The sequence below is a fragment of the Leptopilina heterotoma genome, unplaced genomic scaffold (assembly GCF_015476425.1).
Source record: "Leptopilina heterotoma isolate Lh14 unplaced genomic scaffold, ASM1547642v1 Lhet_220, whole genome shotgun sequence".
NCBI classification, from domain to species: domain Eukaryota; kingdom Metazoa; phylum Arthropoda; class Insecta; order Hymenoptera; family Figitidae; genus Leptopilina; species Leptopilina heterotoma.
Genome location: NW_025110938.1, coordinates 1148310 through 1166958, shown reverse-complemented (window position 1 = coordinate 1166958; position 18649 = coordinate 1148310). Strand labels below are relative to the sequence as shown.

At 25.5% G+C, this 18649-nt stretch overlaps 1 protein-coding gene across 4 annotated transcripts in view; it reads right to left on the bottom strand.

The window, feature by feature from the left end:
* LOC122502102 (NAD(+) hydrolase sarm1) overlaps positions 1-18649 on the bottom strand; it is a 72774-nt gene that overhangs the window by 51222 nt on the left and 2903 nt on the right. For 2 of the 4 annotated variants that reach the window (XR_006301606.1, XM_043612004.1), the window contains exons 1-2: positions 17424-17944; positions 16895-17155 (exon numbers count right to left, since the gene is read on the bottom strand). The exons of 1 other annotated variant lie outside the window; for it this stretch is intronic. Coding sequence is in view for 1 of the 3 variants with exons in the window: in XM_043612004.1 (XP_043467939.1) it covers positions 16895-17155; positions 17424-17660 (498 nt within the window). In the remaining 2 variants the exon portion in view is untranslated. Of the gene's footprint in view, positions 1-547; positions 1124-16894; positions 17156-17423; positions 17945-18649 lie in introns of those variants that run through there. One more of the 4 variants, XR_006301609.1, reaches the window with a different exon arrangement.

Sequence of the window (18649 nt, the reverse complement as noted above, 5' to 3'; positions counted from 1 at the left end):
TGCCGCATTGAGAACAGTTCGTACTAAATTGCTCAGGGTCAGTCAGGATGACATTAATATCAATAAAACCAAGAGTGCTCCATAATAGCACTCCGACTTAAAGGAAAACAATAGTAAAAGGGAAGTAATTTTCAATGCAGTTATTTTCACCTTAAAACAAGACCAATTGCTTCAGAATGTTTCAACACTTTACACCTAAAGTTTGAAAATTATATTCACAGTTTTCTTGAAAGTATCAAATTGATACTAAAATGTATAAAATTGATGCCAAAAATTAAGATCAATTTGATCCACATTTTTGGTATCAATTCGTTGCAGTTTGTAACTATTATGTTAACAGTGTCCAATCAAATGATAGTGTTCACACTTTCTGAGATTGAAACAATTGTGAACATTATCATTTGATTGGATTGACTAAAAACTTTAAACCAATCTGCACTTTGAGGGATTTAAACAATATCGATTCAATCTTTTCGGTGTAAAGTTGGAGTCCAATTTTTAACAGTGTAATGATTTTAATTTTATTGAGAAATTAATTGGTCTTTACCTTCGTATGAAGACCCGAAAAAAAAGATCTCCTTGGTGTGGTGGGATACATGTTGATCTTGCTCACCACCATGGTCATTGCAGGATCACAAAATATACGCACTTTCACTCTTCTGCTCCCTTTTCTTTTCGGTAAAAAAAATACTTTTTCGAATTTTTTTATTTTCTGCTTCAAAATTCACATTTAAAAAACTTTCTTTATCTTATACGTAATTATCCATGTTATCTGAGAAACTTAATTGCTTACTACAAGAAATACGTTGTTTCTAGGGAGAAATACGATTTTTTTTTTTTTGAAGAAACACTTGAGAAAATAGCGCACTATTGCATTTTTATTTAACCAGTTTAAAAAAAAACTCACTATCATCATAATATATCTTGTAAAGAAAGTGGTATTCCTTTTTTCATGTTAGAGACGCACTGTTTGTTAAGGGGCGATAAAAAAAAATCACGCTTAAAATACATGAATTTTTGTTTTTTTCATTTCAATATATGAGTGTGTTTATTTTTGGCCAATGGAAGATTTGATATTTAAATAATATATTTGGTCATATGGCGCGAGGTGCAAACACGAACGCAAACTAAACTCGTGGAAGCAAGTTGCAAACTTTATATATGTGTCTACTCCCACCATTTGAAGGTTCGCCAATCAGTAAGAAAAAGAAGATGGAGCAGGTTAAAATACAGACTCGCGTGTCAAATGTCTAACTATTTTAAAGAGACCACAAGAGGCTGGAAAAGTAAACGAGAATTAATCATTGAATGGTTTTACTTTCTTCTTCTCTTTCTTCTTCTTCTTCTACTTCTTTGGCTTCGAATTAGTTTATAGAGGTTATTTAGATTAGACGTTAGGGTAGGACATGGAGGCTGTTATATTATTTACACTGAGAAAATTGTTTGGTATGACAAAAATTTTCTTTTCCCAACTAAATTTTTTTGGTTTAATACAACAAAACTGTTTAGTTTGTTATAATTTTGTTTTTCCATCACCAAAATCTTGGTTTTGTTCAGTTGCAAATAAATTTTTTGGTAGTGCCAACGAAATGTTTTATAGAAAAAAAAGTTACACAAAGAAATAATAGATAATAATAAGCTAGATAAAGTTATTATGTGACAATAAAAAATGTTTGATATGAAATAGAAAAAACTTAAAGAGGCAAAAGGGAAAGATAGAAAAGTGGAAGTAAAATGCGTCTCTTTTATATTGCAAACTAAAATTTCAAAAATATATTTCATGCAAATCTTTCTTTCTCTACCCAATGATAATAGCATAATGTCCACTTAAAATTTTACATCTTTCTCTATTAAAAAAAGTGATTTCAAAATAAAAATTCTAATTTTGTTGATATTCTTTTAATAGAAAATTCTAATACTATTAAAGTTTTACAAGAATTAAAATTTTCAAAGATTTCAATTTAAAAATCTTTCAAAATTTATAATTACACTGGAACGCCGGTTTAGCCGATTTTTTAGGTTGTGATTTACGATTTTCTTTGTTCTGACTCGTTAAAAGTATATTGTTCAATTTAACGGACGACTCCCCCCCGACAGTCCGCTAAACCGGTGTTCAAGTGTATTTCTAAAAATTTACACTGTAATGCTTGTAATTTTCAATTCCTATCTAAAATTTTAACAAAAATTCAATTTTCAATCAATTCTTATTAGAAAATTTTACGAGAATTCAATTATTTAAATAAAAAATAAATAATATTTTTTATTAAAATTTAATTTTTATAAAGAATTTTATCAAAAGTTTTTTAAATAATTAAATTTATTTCGATAAATTTTAATAAGATTTTTAAGAATAAATGAATTTTTCCAAGAATTCATTTAAAATTGTATTAAAAATAACTGAAATTACATAAAATTAAATTTAGTTAATTAAATAATTGAATTTCTGTGAAAATGTTATTATTTATGAAAATAATTGAATTCTTGCAACGAATTTTATAAAAAAATTTTAATTAATTGAATTCCTGACAAGAATTTTATGATTTATAAAAATAATTGAATTCTTGCGCTGAATTTTATTAGAATTTTTAAACATAATTAAATTCCTGGGAAGAATTTTATTATTTATAAAAATAATTGAATTCTTGCGAACAATTTTATTAGAATATTTAAAAATAATTGAATTTTTGCGAAGAATTTTATTAAAATTTTAAAAATAATTGAATTCCTGGGAAGAATTTTATTATTTAAAAAAATAATTGAATTCCTGCGAAGAATTTTATAAAATTCTTTTTAAATAATTGATTTTTCGTAAAACTTTATGAAAATTTTGTTTTAAAATTTTAAATAATTGAATTCTTGTGAAAAATTTATTATTTATGAAAATAATTGAATTTTTACAAAGAATTTTATAAAGAATGTATGTTTAAATACAAAATTGAATTCTTTTTCAAAAATTTTTTTTATTAAAAAAGTAGATATATTAAAAATTTCGAGAAATTTTTACAATAATTGAATTCCTTCGAAAAATTTTAATAAAATTTTTTAGAATAATTGCATTTTTCGAGGATTCATTTCAATAATTGAAATTCGACAATGAGTTTAATATTATTTATATGAAAAATAATTGAATTCTTGCAACAAATTTGATTAAAATTTTTAAAAATAATTGATCTCCTGAGAAGAAGAATTTTATAATTTTTAAAAATAATTGAATTCTTGGGAAGATTTTTATAAAAATTCTTTTAAATAATTGAACTTCTGAAAAGAATTTTATAATTTATAAAAATAATTGAACTGCTGAGAAGAATTTTATAAACATCTTTTGAAATAATTAATGTTATTCAAAAATTTGTTTGAAAATTGTGTTTTAAATAATTGAATTCTTGTGATAATTTTATAATTTATGAAAATAATTGAATATTTACAAAGTATTTTTAAAAAAAAATTTTTTAATACATACATAGTTGAATTTTTTTGTTGTTAAAATATTAGATATTGAATATCGAAAATTTTTTGAATTGTTTTTAAGAATTTTAAAAAAAATTTTGAGAATTATTTTTTTATTTCAACTTCTTAGCGAATTTAAAGTAGTGTAAATTTTGAAACGTAGAAAAAAGTAGCTTTTAATTTCATAATTTCTTTATTTTTTTTTTATTTTAGTGTCGAAAATAAAAAAAAGTATCCAAATTCCAAATAGTACCAAATACCAAAAATAGTACCAAAATAGTACCTAGAAAAATTAGTAAATAGTAGGTTTTAGTAGAAGAGTACGAATTTATTAGAATACCTACATACACTTCGATTAAAAATAAATACTTGATAAAAATAATTTCTTCACTACCAGACCAGTACGTTAGGTAGTCTCATAAAAATGATACTTTTTGGTGCTAAATTTATTATTTAAGTATATTTGCCACTACAGACCAATTATAATTATTTACTGTTCCCTGAAGTGTATATTTTTCCTAAATTTTTTTTTCAAAAATTGCCTTCAGATTATAGATTACTGGTGAGAATCAGCATGGGAAATTCACTGTTTACTCAATAGTTGCAAATTGTTTTATCTACCTGTAATTTATTTTTTTTATCAAAGCGTTTATTTACGTAACACGCATGTAATAATCATTAGCGTCTTCTAAATTACATAATTGTGCGTGTCAAATTGTATTCTTTAGATTTGTAGACTAATGTGCATATAATAATCATTAGTCCCGACAGTTTTAACGTCACTGTTTCTTGCAATAATACCATAAACTTATACTTAAAATCGCACTTTATTATCACTAGGTAGTAATTTTGTATTTTTCTAAAAATAACATTTTATGTACTATCTATTCATCCCTGAAGACATATTTAAAAAAAATAATTTACTTATTGTTCGATACTCAACTATAAATTATATTAAAATACATCTTCTACATACATATGTGTTTATGAGGTTTTTTTTTTTTTTTTTTTTTTTTTTTTTTTTGAAACAAAAATGGAAAAATTATGTACTTAGCATTTAGAACAAGGTTATAGAATTATAAATAATTGAGTATGTATTATTTTATAGTATTCTTTCCATAAATAATATGGATAATATGTTGCCTCAGTGAAAAAACAATAAATTTCGAAAATAATAAACCGTGAAAACAACAGGATTATAGAAAAATACATTTAAAAAATACATTTTTTTAAAAGTATATTAGAAAATTGACAATGAAAAAAAAATAATGAATAATACATAAACTTTTCTGCAATATGGCACTACAAAAAAATTGATATTCAAAAACATCTTGGAATTAGTGATTTTTATGAGAATCCTTGCTACCCATATAAAATTAGAATTAACATGCGTTATTAAAAACAAAAGATTCACTACTTAAATCAATTGCGTCGTAAAAATGGTATGTATAAAGGATTAATAAATACATTTATCGTTAATCAGTATTCGAGTTATGCTTATATTGCACAATTCAGTCGGAAAAATAAGAAAATTCTTGGAAATCTCTAACGAAAATAGAATTTTATTCGCTTACGGCACTTTACAGTATAGTGGCGGATTCTGATTTTAATTATAAGCGAGTGCGTAAAATGATGCATCCTTGACAATCAATGAAGGATTTACTATTAAACAGCGTTTCTTCGTGTTGCGAATTATATTTTTCATTCATTAAGAAATATTGATTAGAACCGAAGATTGTAGCAAAGCACTAACAGTTGGTTTCATTTTTCGTAATTTTTATTTTTTAATAAAAAATTCTATAATTAAAGTAAAATGAGAAATTTTCAACTGTGCAAAAATGGGTAATTTGGGAATAATAATTAAGGGGGTCTTATGTCCAAAGGGGACTTTAGGGTAAAAAATATTAGTTTTTGAATAGTAATAAAGTCTTTTTTTGAGACTTCATGGTTTATAATATTTTTGAAATATAACAGGCTTCGTACTCTACTAAAACCTACTATTTACACTACTTTTTTTACATTATGCTACTATTTGGGTACTTTTTTAGATTTCAGCCACTAAAAGCTACTATTTCTGTTTTTTTGAGAATTCACTTTAAATTCGCTAATACTAGTATTTTCATAAAATTTCGCAAAAAGAATTCGATTATTGAAAAAAAATTAATAAAATTTATCCAAAATTTATCCAAAATTCAATTATTTTCATAAATAATAAAATTAACACAGGAATTCAATTAATTTAGGATAGCATTTTCAAAAAAATTTCAGAAAAAATCAATTATTTAAAAAATGTTTTTTTTAAATTCTTTGGAAGAATTCAATTATTTATAAAAATATTAGAATTTTTCAAAGGAATTTAATTATTTTAAAATATTTTAATAAAATTGTTTTAGAAAATAAATTTTTTTTAAAAAAATTCAATTATTCTTTTAGATTATAATAAAATTCTTCCCAAGAATTCAATTATTTACATAAATAATTCTTCGAAAGAATTCAATTATTAAAGATAAATAACAAAATTATTCCCGAAAATTCAATTATTTTGAGGCATTTTAATAAAATTCTTTGCAAAATTAAATTATTTTCTAAAATAACAATATTCATCACAACAATTCAATTATTTTTAAAAGTAATAAATTTCTTCTTGGAAAATCAATTATCTTAAAAAATTCTAATTAAATCTTTCGCAAGAATTTAATTATTTTCATAAATAATATATAAAATGCTTTTTAGAAATTCAATTATTTTCAAAAAAATTTAATAAAATATTGCACACAGACATTCAATTATTGTCAAAAATTTTAGTAGAATTCTTTGTAAAATTTAATTATTTTTAAAAACTTTTCGCAATTGAATGATTTTTAATATCTATACTATATTCATAAAATTTCCAAACAGAATTCAATTCTTTTCATTATTAATAAAAATTTCTCAGGAATTCAATTATTGAAATTAGATTTTGCATGAAATTAGTCGAAAGAAATGAATTCTTAAAAAAATTTTATAAAACTCTTCGCAAGAATTAAATTATTTTTATAAATAATTAAATTCTTTCATGAGTAGGTAATAAAATTCTTTGCAGGAATTCAATTTATTAGCAGGATAAGAAAGAGATTACCGGTCAAATTGAATGATATTTTTGATGAAAATTAGGAAAAAGTCAGGAAAATAAAAAATATGGAATGGAATTTTTGTCTGTTTTGTATGAAGTGTCTAAATCGAGTTTTTTTTTGGTCGCAAAGTTTAATTTCTCGAAAGATACTTTTTTATTATTTTTTTTTAGTTTGAAAGCTACTTTTTGCTACTTTTTTAAAATTAATTATCGAATGCAAAGGCTGATATAATAACAGAGGCTGTTAAGCATTTTTTTTGAAGACTCATGTACAGTAATTGGCACATATGAAAAGTTCCCTAACAATAACGATAATTATATAATCTGCATGAAATTTTGTGACATTGCTGGAGCTATAAAAACAAATTTCTCAAACGAGACCAACTAGGTTTAATTTGCATCGTAGTCATTAAAATGAAAAGCTAATGTTCCTTTTTCTAAGAAATTATTTACACGACTATAAATTTCCCGCCTAATGAACAAAGAACGCCCCACTAACGCTATTTATTAACATAATCCATGAATTGATTAATATCTCTGAAGTGACATTATCATCTGTAAAAATTCCAAATAATAGTTTTCGACGCTGAGCATCGAAGCTCAACGTTGAAAACTATTATTTGGAATTATTATTATTATTTTGTCACCCATTTCACTTTTTTTTATTCAATGTGGAATGTAAAAAGAATCAGGGCACTTTTTTTTAACCTGAAACATTGTTTTGGTTTTGGATTGTTTTTGTTTGGGATTTAAATGGATTGTTTACTTTTTGTCGATTTCGGGAAAAATTGTTTTTGATTCTAACTTCAGGCACGTATAATTGACCATGAATTTTAAATAATATTTCGGATATTGTATGTTGCATTCCCCACAGTATCTAAACCTATAGCAACATTAACAACATTGCTGCAAGTTTCAAAAAGTTTGAGGCAATGTTGTCAATGTTGCTGTAGGTTTAGATGCTGTCAGGAATATTAAATAATAAATAATTATTATTAAGAATTTAAGAAATAAAATATAAAACTAATTTTAATACTTACAAACAACTTTATCGATAACTGCAAATGGAACTTACCTGAAACAAAAAAAGAAAAGATTTTAACACTTTACCGTCAATATATTATTAATTCCATTTATAAACTGATACTTTGAATCCTTTGAATGGCTCTTTGTGTTATTTGTGCTTAAAGTTTACTATTCCATTTATCCGATATTCTTTTGTGAGAGGTTTGGTAACCCTGGCCTTAACGACAAATTCCAAGGAGATTGAACTTGGTCTGTTTCACCTTTTCAAATATTACAAGTTCCATAATAATGTGAAATCGAAAACCCACACGATTCTTGTTTTGAGTGACTGCTCATTAAAATGTCGAATCAGCATAGTAGGAACAAAAATTACAATTCGTTGAAACAAAGATTTTTGGACCAAATTTTTAGTCTGAATGTAATAATTTCAAGTTATATGGACTAAAATTTTATCAATAATGTTACCAAATTAATTGCAGAAAGCTAATTAATAATACACATGTCAATCAATTTCACACTGAAAGTACCAGTGATAGATCGCGTTGATAACTTTTAATTGCCATTTAGTGTCAGAAACTTGATTTATCTATTAGGTAATATTTACTAAGTCTTCAGATTAATGGAGTATAATTACATAAAATACATGAACTGTGGATTTCATTAATTACCATTAATTGTGTATTTACACAAATAGAAATTTATTACGTACAAAATTGGAATTACTTTCAAAATAGGTTTCTTTGAGATTTTCTTTTTATAAATTATGTTCGGTTTCAATATCGCAGTCTTCAGATTAAACTTACTCTGGTTATTAAGATAGTTGAGAAAAAATTGCCAGCGAATAATAATCCAATCGACAAGTAACAGGCTTTAATAACATTATTATGACGAATGTAAATGTTGCAAGTATGCATCTTTTTTTTTACTTTTTATAAGCACTCGCAACTCTCGCGAGTGTGGCTGCTGTGACAAATGCGAAAGTGACGGTCGGCCGACTAGAATAATTGGTAATATCGGCATGGAGCATCGATAAAAGGGCCGACACTGTGTCAGGGACAAACAACGCATTGTTTCTTGAACTTATCTACACACTCTTTACTTATCCTCTGTATGACTATTCCGGTGCTGTTCTATTCTTCCCAACTATTCTTAAAATCTAAATTAATCACTCTGTTTTAATTTTTATAAGTCATTTTTTTTTTAATTTTATTTTAAAAGCGGATTTTTATAGTTGTACCATGGTAGCAATTTGGTAAAGCATTGAAGTAAATCACTCGAAGTGGAGATAAAAATATAAAGTATTGGAATCATTAAAATTTTAATAGGGGCCCAAAAATAATTAAGCTATTTGCCTTAAAATAAAAGAAAAATGTTTTGAATTTTAATAATTTTCGATGTTTGGTACAAGTGGTGGGAGTAGTTTTTTTTTACCAAAGGTTGGAGCCTAAGGAGCCATAATTAATAAGTAGGGTGTTTTTGAAGAGCCCAAAAATAATAAAGCCATTTGCCTTAAAATAAAAGAAAAATGTTGAAATTTAAGAATTTTTAATTTTAGGAACAAGTGGTCAGAGTAGTTTGCTCAAGATGGTAAAAATATCTTCACAAGACTCACACTTTCGTTATAGTTTATAATTTTTGTTCTGTTCTGCTCACATGGCACGGTGAGCGCAAGGACACGGCAAGGAGCTCATATATGATAAAGCATTGTTGCAACAACAATGACCGATGACCACTCCTTGCGGTTTACCGTTGTCCCAGCCACCTACTATAAACAACTGCTGACAAGGTCATAAATTATATTTCACAATTATGCAAAAAAAAGACGCGAGGACATGTGAAGAAGAGAAACGCGGGAAAAATGATCTAGCTTCAACTGAAAAAAGAGAACTTGCTTTTTAAATATTTATTTCTTCTCTAATATGTTCTCTAACTTATCAAATTACAACGATTTGATACCAAACATGTGCAACAAATCAAAAATTGATCCAAAATTTGTTGGCATCAATTTGATAATATAAATTGCAACGATTTGATACAAAAAATGTGCAGCAAATGAAAAATTGATCCAAACTTTTGGCATCAATTTGATACATTCAAAAAAGTTGTGCTATTAACCTTTTATGGGCCTGGGGTGGCCACCATTTATTTTGACGAATCTTTTTATTGAATTGACTTCTTATTTATAATTTTTTTTAAAATAAAAAACTACTAAAATCTGTGTAAATTTACCGGCCCTCTAAAGGTTTATATGAAACAAGAATAAAACTAAAATTGAATGAGAGTGGAAAATTAAAATATTCAAACTCTGATTATTTTGAACCTAAGGTCTAGAAATAGATAATGTCGTATAAGAAGAATTGAAAAATTTCTCCGTATTCTATGTATATAATTGTAATATTTAAAGTTTCTCAGCCTATAATTGATCTAGCCCAGCTTGTTGGTGGCAATTTCAGTAAGTTTACTTTACGTTCAGGCGGATTGAGGCCAGTTACTAATTCCGGGTTCGTGGAATTCGCTCTAAATGCTAGACAAACATATATATACTTGAGTAATTTTCACAATTAAAATCTCCTGACATAAAATGTTGCGAAAAAAAGAATCAGAAACCTCTCCGCCATTGAATCGAGTACGTGTGAAAATAGTTAGGCTTAACTGCTTCGTTTCTTGAAAAAGAAGTTTTAAATAACACTCAGAGCAAAAGCCAAAGTTGAGTGATAAAAATATTAAGAGCAACTTTCATTAAAGTTTTATTTTATGTTATTTATGTTAAAAAATTCTTTTTGGTTAAAAGTTTAGATAATAAATGATTCAAGAATAACGTAAATCGATTGATAATATTTATGCCCAATGGGAAGTAAACGATTGGTTCAATAATGGGCCATGCTTGGCGAACTCCGTTCCATTATTGGAACATTAATGGCAACCATCATTGGACCACCAATGGTTTAAACTTGGGATGATCACGCTACTGCCAATGATCGGTAGCCAAGCATCGGGCCAATATTAGTTGCCAAGGAATTGCCAAGGAAACAAAATCGATTTTCAAAAGCTTGATTTTTTATTGGCAGCCAACAAAAAACCAAGGTTTTGAAAATTTATTTTTTTAATTATTAATTAAAATTTATTTTTAAAAAATATATTTTTCAAAAATTTATTTTAAAAAAATATATTTTTTAAAAATATATATTTTTTTAAATTAATAGAACATATTAATTTAATTTGTCACCTCTGGTAAAACAAAGGTGGAAGACTGATAAATTCCCTCACTTTATATCTTACAGTGGAGGGATAACTGTGAAATGTGAATGTCTTTGCGGGAGAGGAGCAGGTACTTATAGAGCCAGTGTAACAGGTCACAAGCGAGAAGAAATCACTAGCATGCACTCTGGCGGCGCTTGTCGGAACTGTTTTCTGGCGCGCATGCATATCCTGACGTTATCGACACAGCGCTTGGCAACCAACGTTGCGCCAATTCCGACAAGCGCCGCCAGAGTGCATGCTAGTGATTTCTTCTCGCTTGTGACCTGTTTCACTGGCTCTATATAAGTACCTGCTCCTCTCTCGCAAAGACATTCACAGTTATCCCTCCACTGTGAGAAACGGTGAGGGAATTTTTATCAGTCTTTCACCTTTGTTTTACCAGAGGTGAAAAATTAAATTAATATGTTCTATTAATTTAAAAAAATATATATTTTTAAAAAATATATTTTTTTAAAATAAATTTTTGAAAAATATATTTTTTAAAAATAAATTTTAATTAATAATTAAAAAAAATAAATTTTCAAAACCTTGGTTTTTTGTTAGCTGCCAATAAAAAATCAAGCTTTTGAAAATCGATTTTGTTTCCTTGGCAATTCCTTGGCAACTAATATTGGCCCGATGCTTGGCTACCGATCATTGGCAGTAGCGTGATCATCCCAAGTTTAAACCATTGGTGGTCCAATGATGGTTGCCAATTGTTTTGCTAAGAAAAAACCATTGGGTACCAAGCATGGCCCATTATTGAACCAATCGTTAACATTGGCAACTTCCCGTTGGGTGGTAGTTAGTTGATAGTTAGTGACACTTAATGTCCACGCGGCGCTACTTGTCACATATAATCAAGAGAGGTGGAAGACTCAGGTCGAGTGGGGGAACTAAATATTTCCTACTCAATTTCTTTCTCTAATTTCCCATCTTGTAAATATAATAAACCAATTTCTAAAATATCAATAATGGACCAATATGGTAAAAATTTGTTTTCAAATTTTTTTCTCCAAGGGTTTAATAGGTGAGCAATTTCAAATTCGCTATTAAATTGAAATGTTTTTAATACGAGACATTATCAATAGTTTGAAAAGTAGGTGCGCATTCTGACTCGACATTTTAATGACAATTGATGTTTCCGATCATTAAGTTTCAGAGACCAACGATCCTAATATTAGAAATAACGATCTTTCTTACTGTCATCAAATGGAATATTTTATGACTTCCCTTTTGAAGAATAAACGCTGCTATCAATTTACAGAAAAACGTCAAAATGTGTGCAGACTTTGCATTTGATAATTAAATTTAACAAAGTACCAAAAAGTAGCTTTCAAAATAAAAAAAAATAGTAAAAAGGTAGCTATCAAAAAATTAAACTTGACGACCAAAAAAATTAGTTTTAGAAACTTTACAAAACTGACGAAAATTCCATTCTATATTTTATTTTCTTAATTTTCATCAAAAATATTTACTTCTTTCTTATCCTGCTAATAAATTGAATTCCTGCAACGAATTTTATTATTCATGCGAAAGAATTTAAATATTTATAAAAATAATTTAATTCTTGCAAAGAATTTTATAAAAATTAAATAATTAATTTCATCTTTCGACTAAATTTATGCAAATTCTACTTTAAATAATTGAATTCCAGAGAAATTTTTATTGTTCATGAAAAGAATTGAATTCTTACAAAAAGTTTTACAAAAAATTTTTTAAATAATTGAAATTCTGTTTGGAAATTTTATGGATATAGTAAATATTGAAAATCATTGAATTGCGAAAAGTTTATAAAAATAATTAAATTTTACAAAGAGTTCTATTAAAATTGTTCGCAATAATTGAAAGTCTCTGTGGTATTTTATTAAATTTTTTCAAAAATAATTGAATTCTTGCGAAAGATTTTATTAGAATTTTTTAAATAATTGAATTTCCCAGAAGAAATTTATTACTTTTCAAAATAATTGAATTCTTGTGATGAAAATTGTTATTTATGAAAATAATTTAATTTTGCAAAGAATTTTATTAAAATGCCTCAAAATAATTGAATTTTCGGGAATAATTTTGTTATTTATCTTTAATAATTGAATTCTTTCGAAGAATTATTTATGTAAATAATTGAATTCTAGGGAAGAGTTTTATTAAAATCTAAAAGAATAATTGAATTATTTCAAAAAAAAAAATTAATTAAAATGGTATTTAAAATAATTGATGTCTTTAGAACAATTTTATTAAAATATTGGAAAATAATTGAATTCTTGTGAAAAATTCTAATATTTTTGTAAATAATTGAATTCTTGCTAAGAATTTAAAAAAAACATTTTTTAAATATTTTATTTTTTCGAGGAATTGAAATTAAATGTTTAAGAATAATTATATTTTTGTAAAATTGTATTGAAAATAATTAAAAATTTAATGAAAATTGTATTTCAAATAATTGCATTTTTTAAAGAATTCATTTAAAATTGTATTAAAAATAATTGAAATCAAATTAAATTAAGTTAATTAAATAATTAAATCTCTGTGAAAATGTTATTATTTATGAAAATAATTGAATTCTTGCAACGAATTTTATTAGAAATTTTGAAAATAATTGAATTTCTGCAATCATTTCTAACTTCTTAATAATTCTCCAAATTATTTCGTAGAATTTACGAATTTTTCGTCCTTTTTCGAACAAATTACGGACTTTACGGACATTTTTTAAAAAAAAAACTGACTTTTACGGACTTCAAGCAAATTTACGGACCTTTACGGTATTTACGGATCTAGTCATTTAGCAGAACCAGTGTTTTTTTTTTAAATAAACTTTGAGCACTAAATTCGGCATTATTTAAAAAAATTAGTACTATTTGAGCACTAATTAATAGCATAATAAAAAATAATTTTTATGAAGGTGGTTCAGTCAGCTTCATAAACTTGCAAACGCTTTAATAACTTTAAACATTTTTCATTTTTTTAAAAATAAAAATAGATTATAGTCATGTTTGAATAAGTTTTACCTACTTTACTAAAAGTTGTAATTAAAGTTGTTAAATCAATAGATATTTTTACTTGAGAAACAATCTTTGTTTCTTTTGAGAGAAAAGAAAGAAAACTGAAACACTATTTTGCAAAGGTGGACTAAACACGAAATTAATCACACTTGAAAATTTTATTTTGAAAAAACCTGTTGACGGGTAATATTGTTTATTTTTTATACATATAAATTGTAGCAGACAATCACTTTGTCCAACTAGTGTCAATGTCCATTTCGTCTCAAGGCCTTTACCGCTTGAATTTCTATTATAACCGTTTATCAAAATTTATAAATAGAAATTTAACCTGTTTTGAATAATAAAATGAGAGTGTAATAGGAATTCTCTGATGTAAAGTTTCTAACATAAAAATGTTAATAAAAAATTTATTAATTTGATATTCTTACCGATTTTTACAGATGTTTTGTTTTCGAGTTACAATATGACTATATCGTTGAATTCAGTAAATTATACTGAAAATAAAAATTTTTTTTTTTATTTTTTTTTAAAGAAATAAGATTAATGCCGCACATTAAGCACCATCTTTTCTATAAATTGTTTATTTGAAAATATGCGCAGAGAGATAACAGGAGAATTCAATGTGGGCCATTGTTAATGCATTTTCCATTGTCTATACATCGTTTAATTAGATTCAGGTTCTCTATCGAAGATCAACGGAAAAAAAATAAAACTAACTTGAATAATAAGATAAACATGCATTAATCAAGTGGGACTGTGGTATTTCAACAATTTCAATTGTTGTTTTCGATTTTTTATTTCTTTAATAAAAAAAAAATATTTATACTTATATACCGGAAAGTCGTGTTAGTTTGAAGATTTATTACTTTTACAAGCAATTGACAATTTCCTGTCCAGTTTCAACAAGAAACTGTTGTATGGACATTAGGAATTATAAAGAAATAATGAAAATTAAAATTCACGTGTAGGTTTCATTGATTGCTAATGTCTTATATAATACCCTTCATAGGCTTTGTTATAATGACACTGAATACCTACATTTTCAGAAACTACACTTCTTTCTCTCACAATTTTTCTAAAGATGTCAAATTAGTTACAATTTTAAAAATTTTAACAGAATTAAATTATTTTCAATATTTAAAAAAAAAAAAATTGTCGTCAACATTTCAATTATCTTTATAAATTGCAAAATTCTACGCCGAAATTCAATTATCAGGAATTTTTATAAAATTCATTGCAAAATTTAATTATTTTCAAAAAATCTAAAAAAAATGGTTAATATTTCAATTATTATCTTTATAAATAAATAGCAAAATTTAATTATTTTCAGGAATTTTTATAAAATTTATTGCAAAATTCAATTATTTTCAAGTAAATAACAATATTCATCACAAGAATTCAATTATTTTAAAAATTAACAAAATTCTTCACAGAAATTCAATTATTTTCAAAAAATATAGAAAAAAAATGGTCAATATTTCAATTATCTTTATAAATGAATAACAAGATTCAATTATTTTCAGGAATTTTATTTAAAATGAATTGTAAAATTCAATTATTTTTAAATAAATAACAATATTCATCACAAGAATTCAATTATTTTCAAAAGTAATAAAATTCAATTATTTTCAAATATTTTTCTTAATTCAATAATTTGTATATTTATTATTTTAATAAAATTTCCCAAAAGAATTCAATTATTTAAAAACAAGTTTGACAAAGTTCTACACGATTATTCAATTATTTTTTTAAATAATTAAAATTTTACAGGAACTCAATTATTAAAAATAGAATTTGTATAAATTTTTTCGAAAAAAAATTAATTGTTTGAAATTTATTTTATAAAATTCTCTGCAATAATTCAATTATTTTCATAAATGATAAAACTCATAATTGAATTTCAATTATTTTTAATACAATTTTAATCGAAATCCTCGAAAAATGTTATTAAAATTTGTCGAAAGAATTTAATTATTTCAAAATTTGTTGATAAAATTCTTTGTGAGAATTCAATTCTAAGAAACATTCAATTATTCAAATAATTATCTATGTTTGTTTTTGATAATTGAATTCTCGTAGAATTTTCTAATTAAAAATTGATTTAAAAATTAATTTCAGTTAAAGGTTTAAATAACAATTGAATTTTGAATAAGTTACTAATCTAATTGTAATTTTTAGAAATAATTGAATTTTGTAAAGGTTATAAATTGAAATCTTTGAAAATTTGAACTTTTTATACTTTTAATTATAGCTAAAAATTCTATGAAACTAATATTTATCAAAAAGCTTAATCGAAATTTTTTAAAATTATTTAAAGTTTTTATTTTCTATTATGTATATTTAATTGAAGAATTTTCGAATAATCGAAATTTCACGTAATTTTTATTTTATAATCAAAATTGTAATGACAAATAGAAATCATCAGAATTTTTTCCACTTCTTTTCATTAAGACTAAAATTTTATTAAATATTATGTTTTGACAAATTGAAATTATTTTTGTTTTTTAACTTCTAAAGAAAATTAGAAAATTGTTAAACAACTATGATTAAGAAATAGAAAATTTATTTATTTTGCATTATTTTTGTTTATGAATAACAATTTTTTTAACAAAATTATTATCTTGTTTTAGAAAATGAAGAGAAATATTTGCACAATTTCTGTTTTTAATCTTATTTTTAAAACAGGATTTTCCACAGGAATGAAGACATTCAAAACATTCAAATACAAACTTTTTTTAAATTAAACAACTTATAAAAGTATATTATTTATAAAACATGAAGATATCGACTGCTCCGAGTCGAAGACTCGGAGTGATCGATTTCTTCATGTTTATAATAATTAAAAATTTTCAAGCAATAAAATCATTATTTTATATTATAATAATATTGTTACTGTAACTATAATTTTCATCATTTTAATTCAATTATTATTTTATAGAATTTTAAATTATTTTTCATGAAAGTAACAAAAGGGAAAAAGTGAAAATTTTGTCTGGAAATCAGGAAAAAACAAAATTAAATTTTGTGTGGCAACTCTGTATTATAGCTGTAATTAAAAAAATGTTTTTACCTCTTCAAACGTTTCTTCTTGTGGTCCTTTGTTGTAAACTCTATTGTGGTACCTAGTCACGTGCCTATGCAATCCTGATGTATTCGATTTAGTCATTTTTATAACCCGATAATCTTTGCAAAATTTGCACACAGCATATTTTTCACCATTAATTTCATCACGTTTAATATCAAACATACTCATTAATTCTGATTTCGAAATCGGTTCTCGTTCTTGTTCTTTTCTTAAATCATCAACTTGAATGAAAATAGGCGAAGTATCCTGCAGATTTAAGATTTACTTTAAGTATATATTTTTAAGCGTTAATAAATTATTAAATTTTAATATGTATAAATAGGGGGATCCCTATAACCAAACCATTAGTACCAACTTGAAAAATTAAAAATCTAAAATTGCCGTGAAATTAACAAAAATTGTTTTTTATATTGAAAAATAGTAAAAAAAATAGCAATTAGCAAATGAATTAAGCAAAAGAGATGTGATTTGAAGATAAATTAGATCTAAATTTAAAAAAAAAATTAAACTGAACCTCTCCGTGACACTCGTTAAGAATCCCTTCATAAATCTTAGAATGATGAGATTTTAGATGTCTGTGAAGACCCGAAGTATTTGAATTTGTCATTTTAATAGCTCGTTGATCGGAACACATGCGGCAAACTGCAAACTTTTCACCATTCATCCAATCTTTGGAAATATCAAACATTTCCGTTATTGACGCCTTCATTAGAAGTTTGAATTTTTTCCTCTTTGGTTCGTCTGGATCCATTTTTTTTCAACGAAATTTGAACTATTAAGGAAATTCAGAAGAAAACTTTTCGATAGTAATATTGTATAAATATATTCGCGAAGTAAAGAAGTAAATTGGGAAGAAAGTATTTTTGGATGACCTTTTAATATTGTGTAACAGTTATTCAGTTTATCATCATCATCATCATCAGCATCATCACAACATGAGTTTCACATTCGAGAAAAGACGCGAGATTTTCGAGACAAACACAAAACGTGTAGCAGACGTCATTTCACTCTAGCCGACCACAAAATAGAGGATATGAAGATGTCTCGTTAAATCTCGTAGTCTCGAATGACTGAATTGCGCCGCACAACGGATTATTCGCAAACCCTCTGTAACTGTTGCCTGCTGTTGCCTACCGTAGTCATGAAAAGTCTATTCAGGAGTTTAACAGAATAAGAAGAATTCTGCTCTCCCGCTTATGCTACCACCAAGGAAGGTTTGCATTTTAGTTCTCAAATGAAGGTAAATGTAAAATTATCTTAATGATCTCTACCATCCTCTGTTTAGAAAAAACATGCTCGTTCAAAAAAAGGTTCTTAAAACGTTTTTAGAATTTTCTTGTCTGTCAAATAATTTTCTAGAACATTATTTGAACATCCATCAACATCCATGTTTTTAAAATGTTTTGGAACATTATTTGGCGAATATGAAAATGTATCAGGCATTGCCACAGGTCAGGTTTTAAGTAACTGTATAGTCACTTTCAAGATACTTAATTTTTGCAGTGCAGTTTCTTTGATTTTGCATATTAAATTAAAAATTAGGATATTAAATTTTTCATATATGTAGGTAGAATTTTATAAAGTAACGCATGAAAACAACCAAGTGTGTAAAATTTATTGTGCAATGTCGCGTAAGAAAATTAATTCTCGTGCACATGTGACTTTAAAATAGAATCCGTTTTCTCCACTTATGATAAAGTCTATTTCAAGATTATTAACTGCTTGAAATAGATTTTTGAA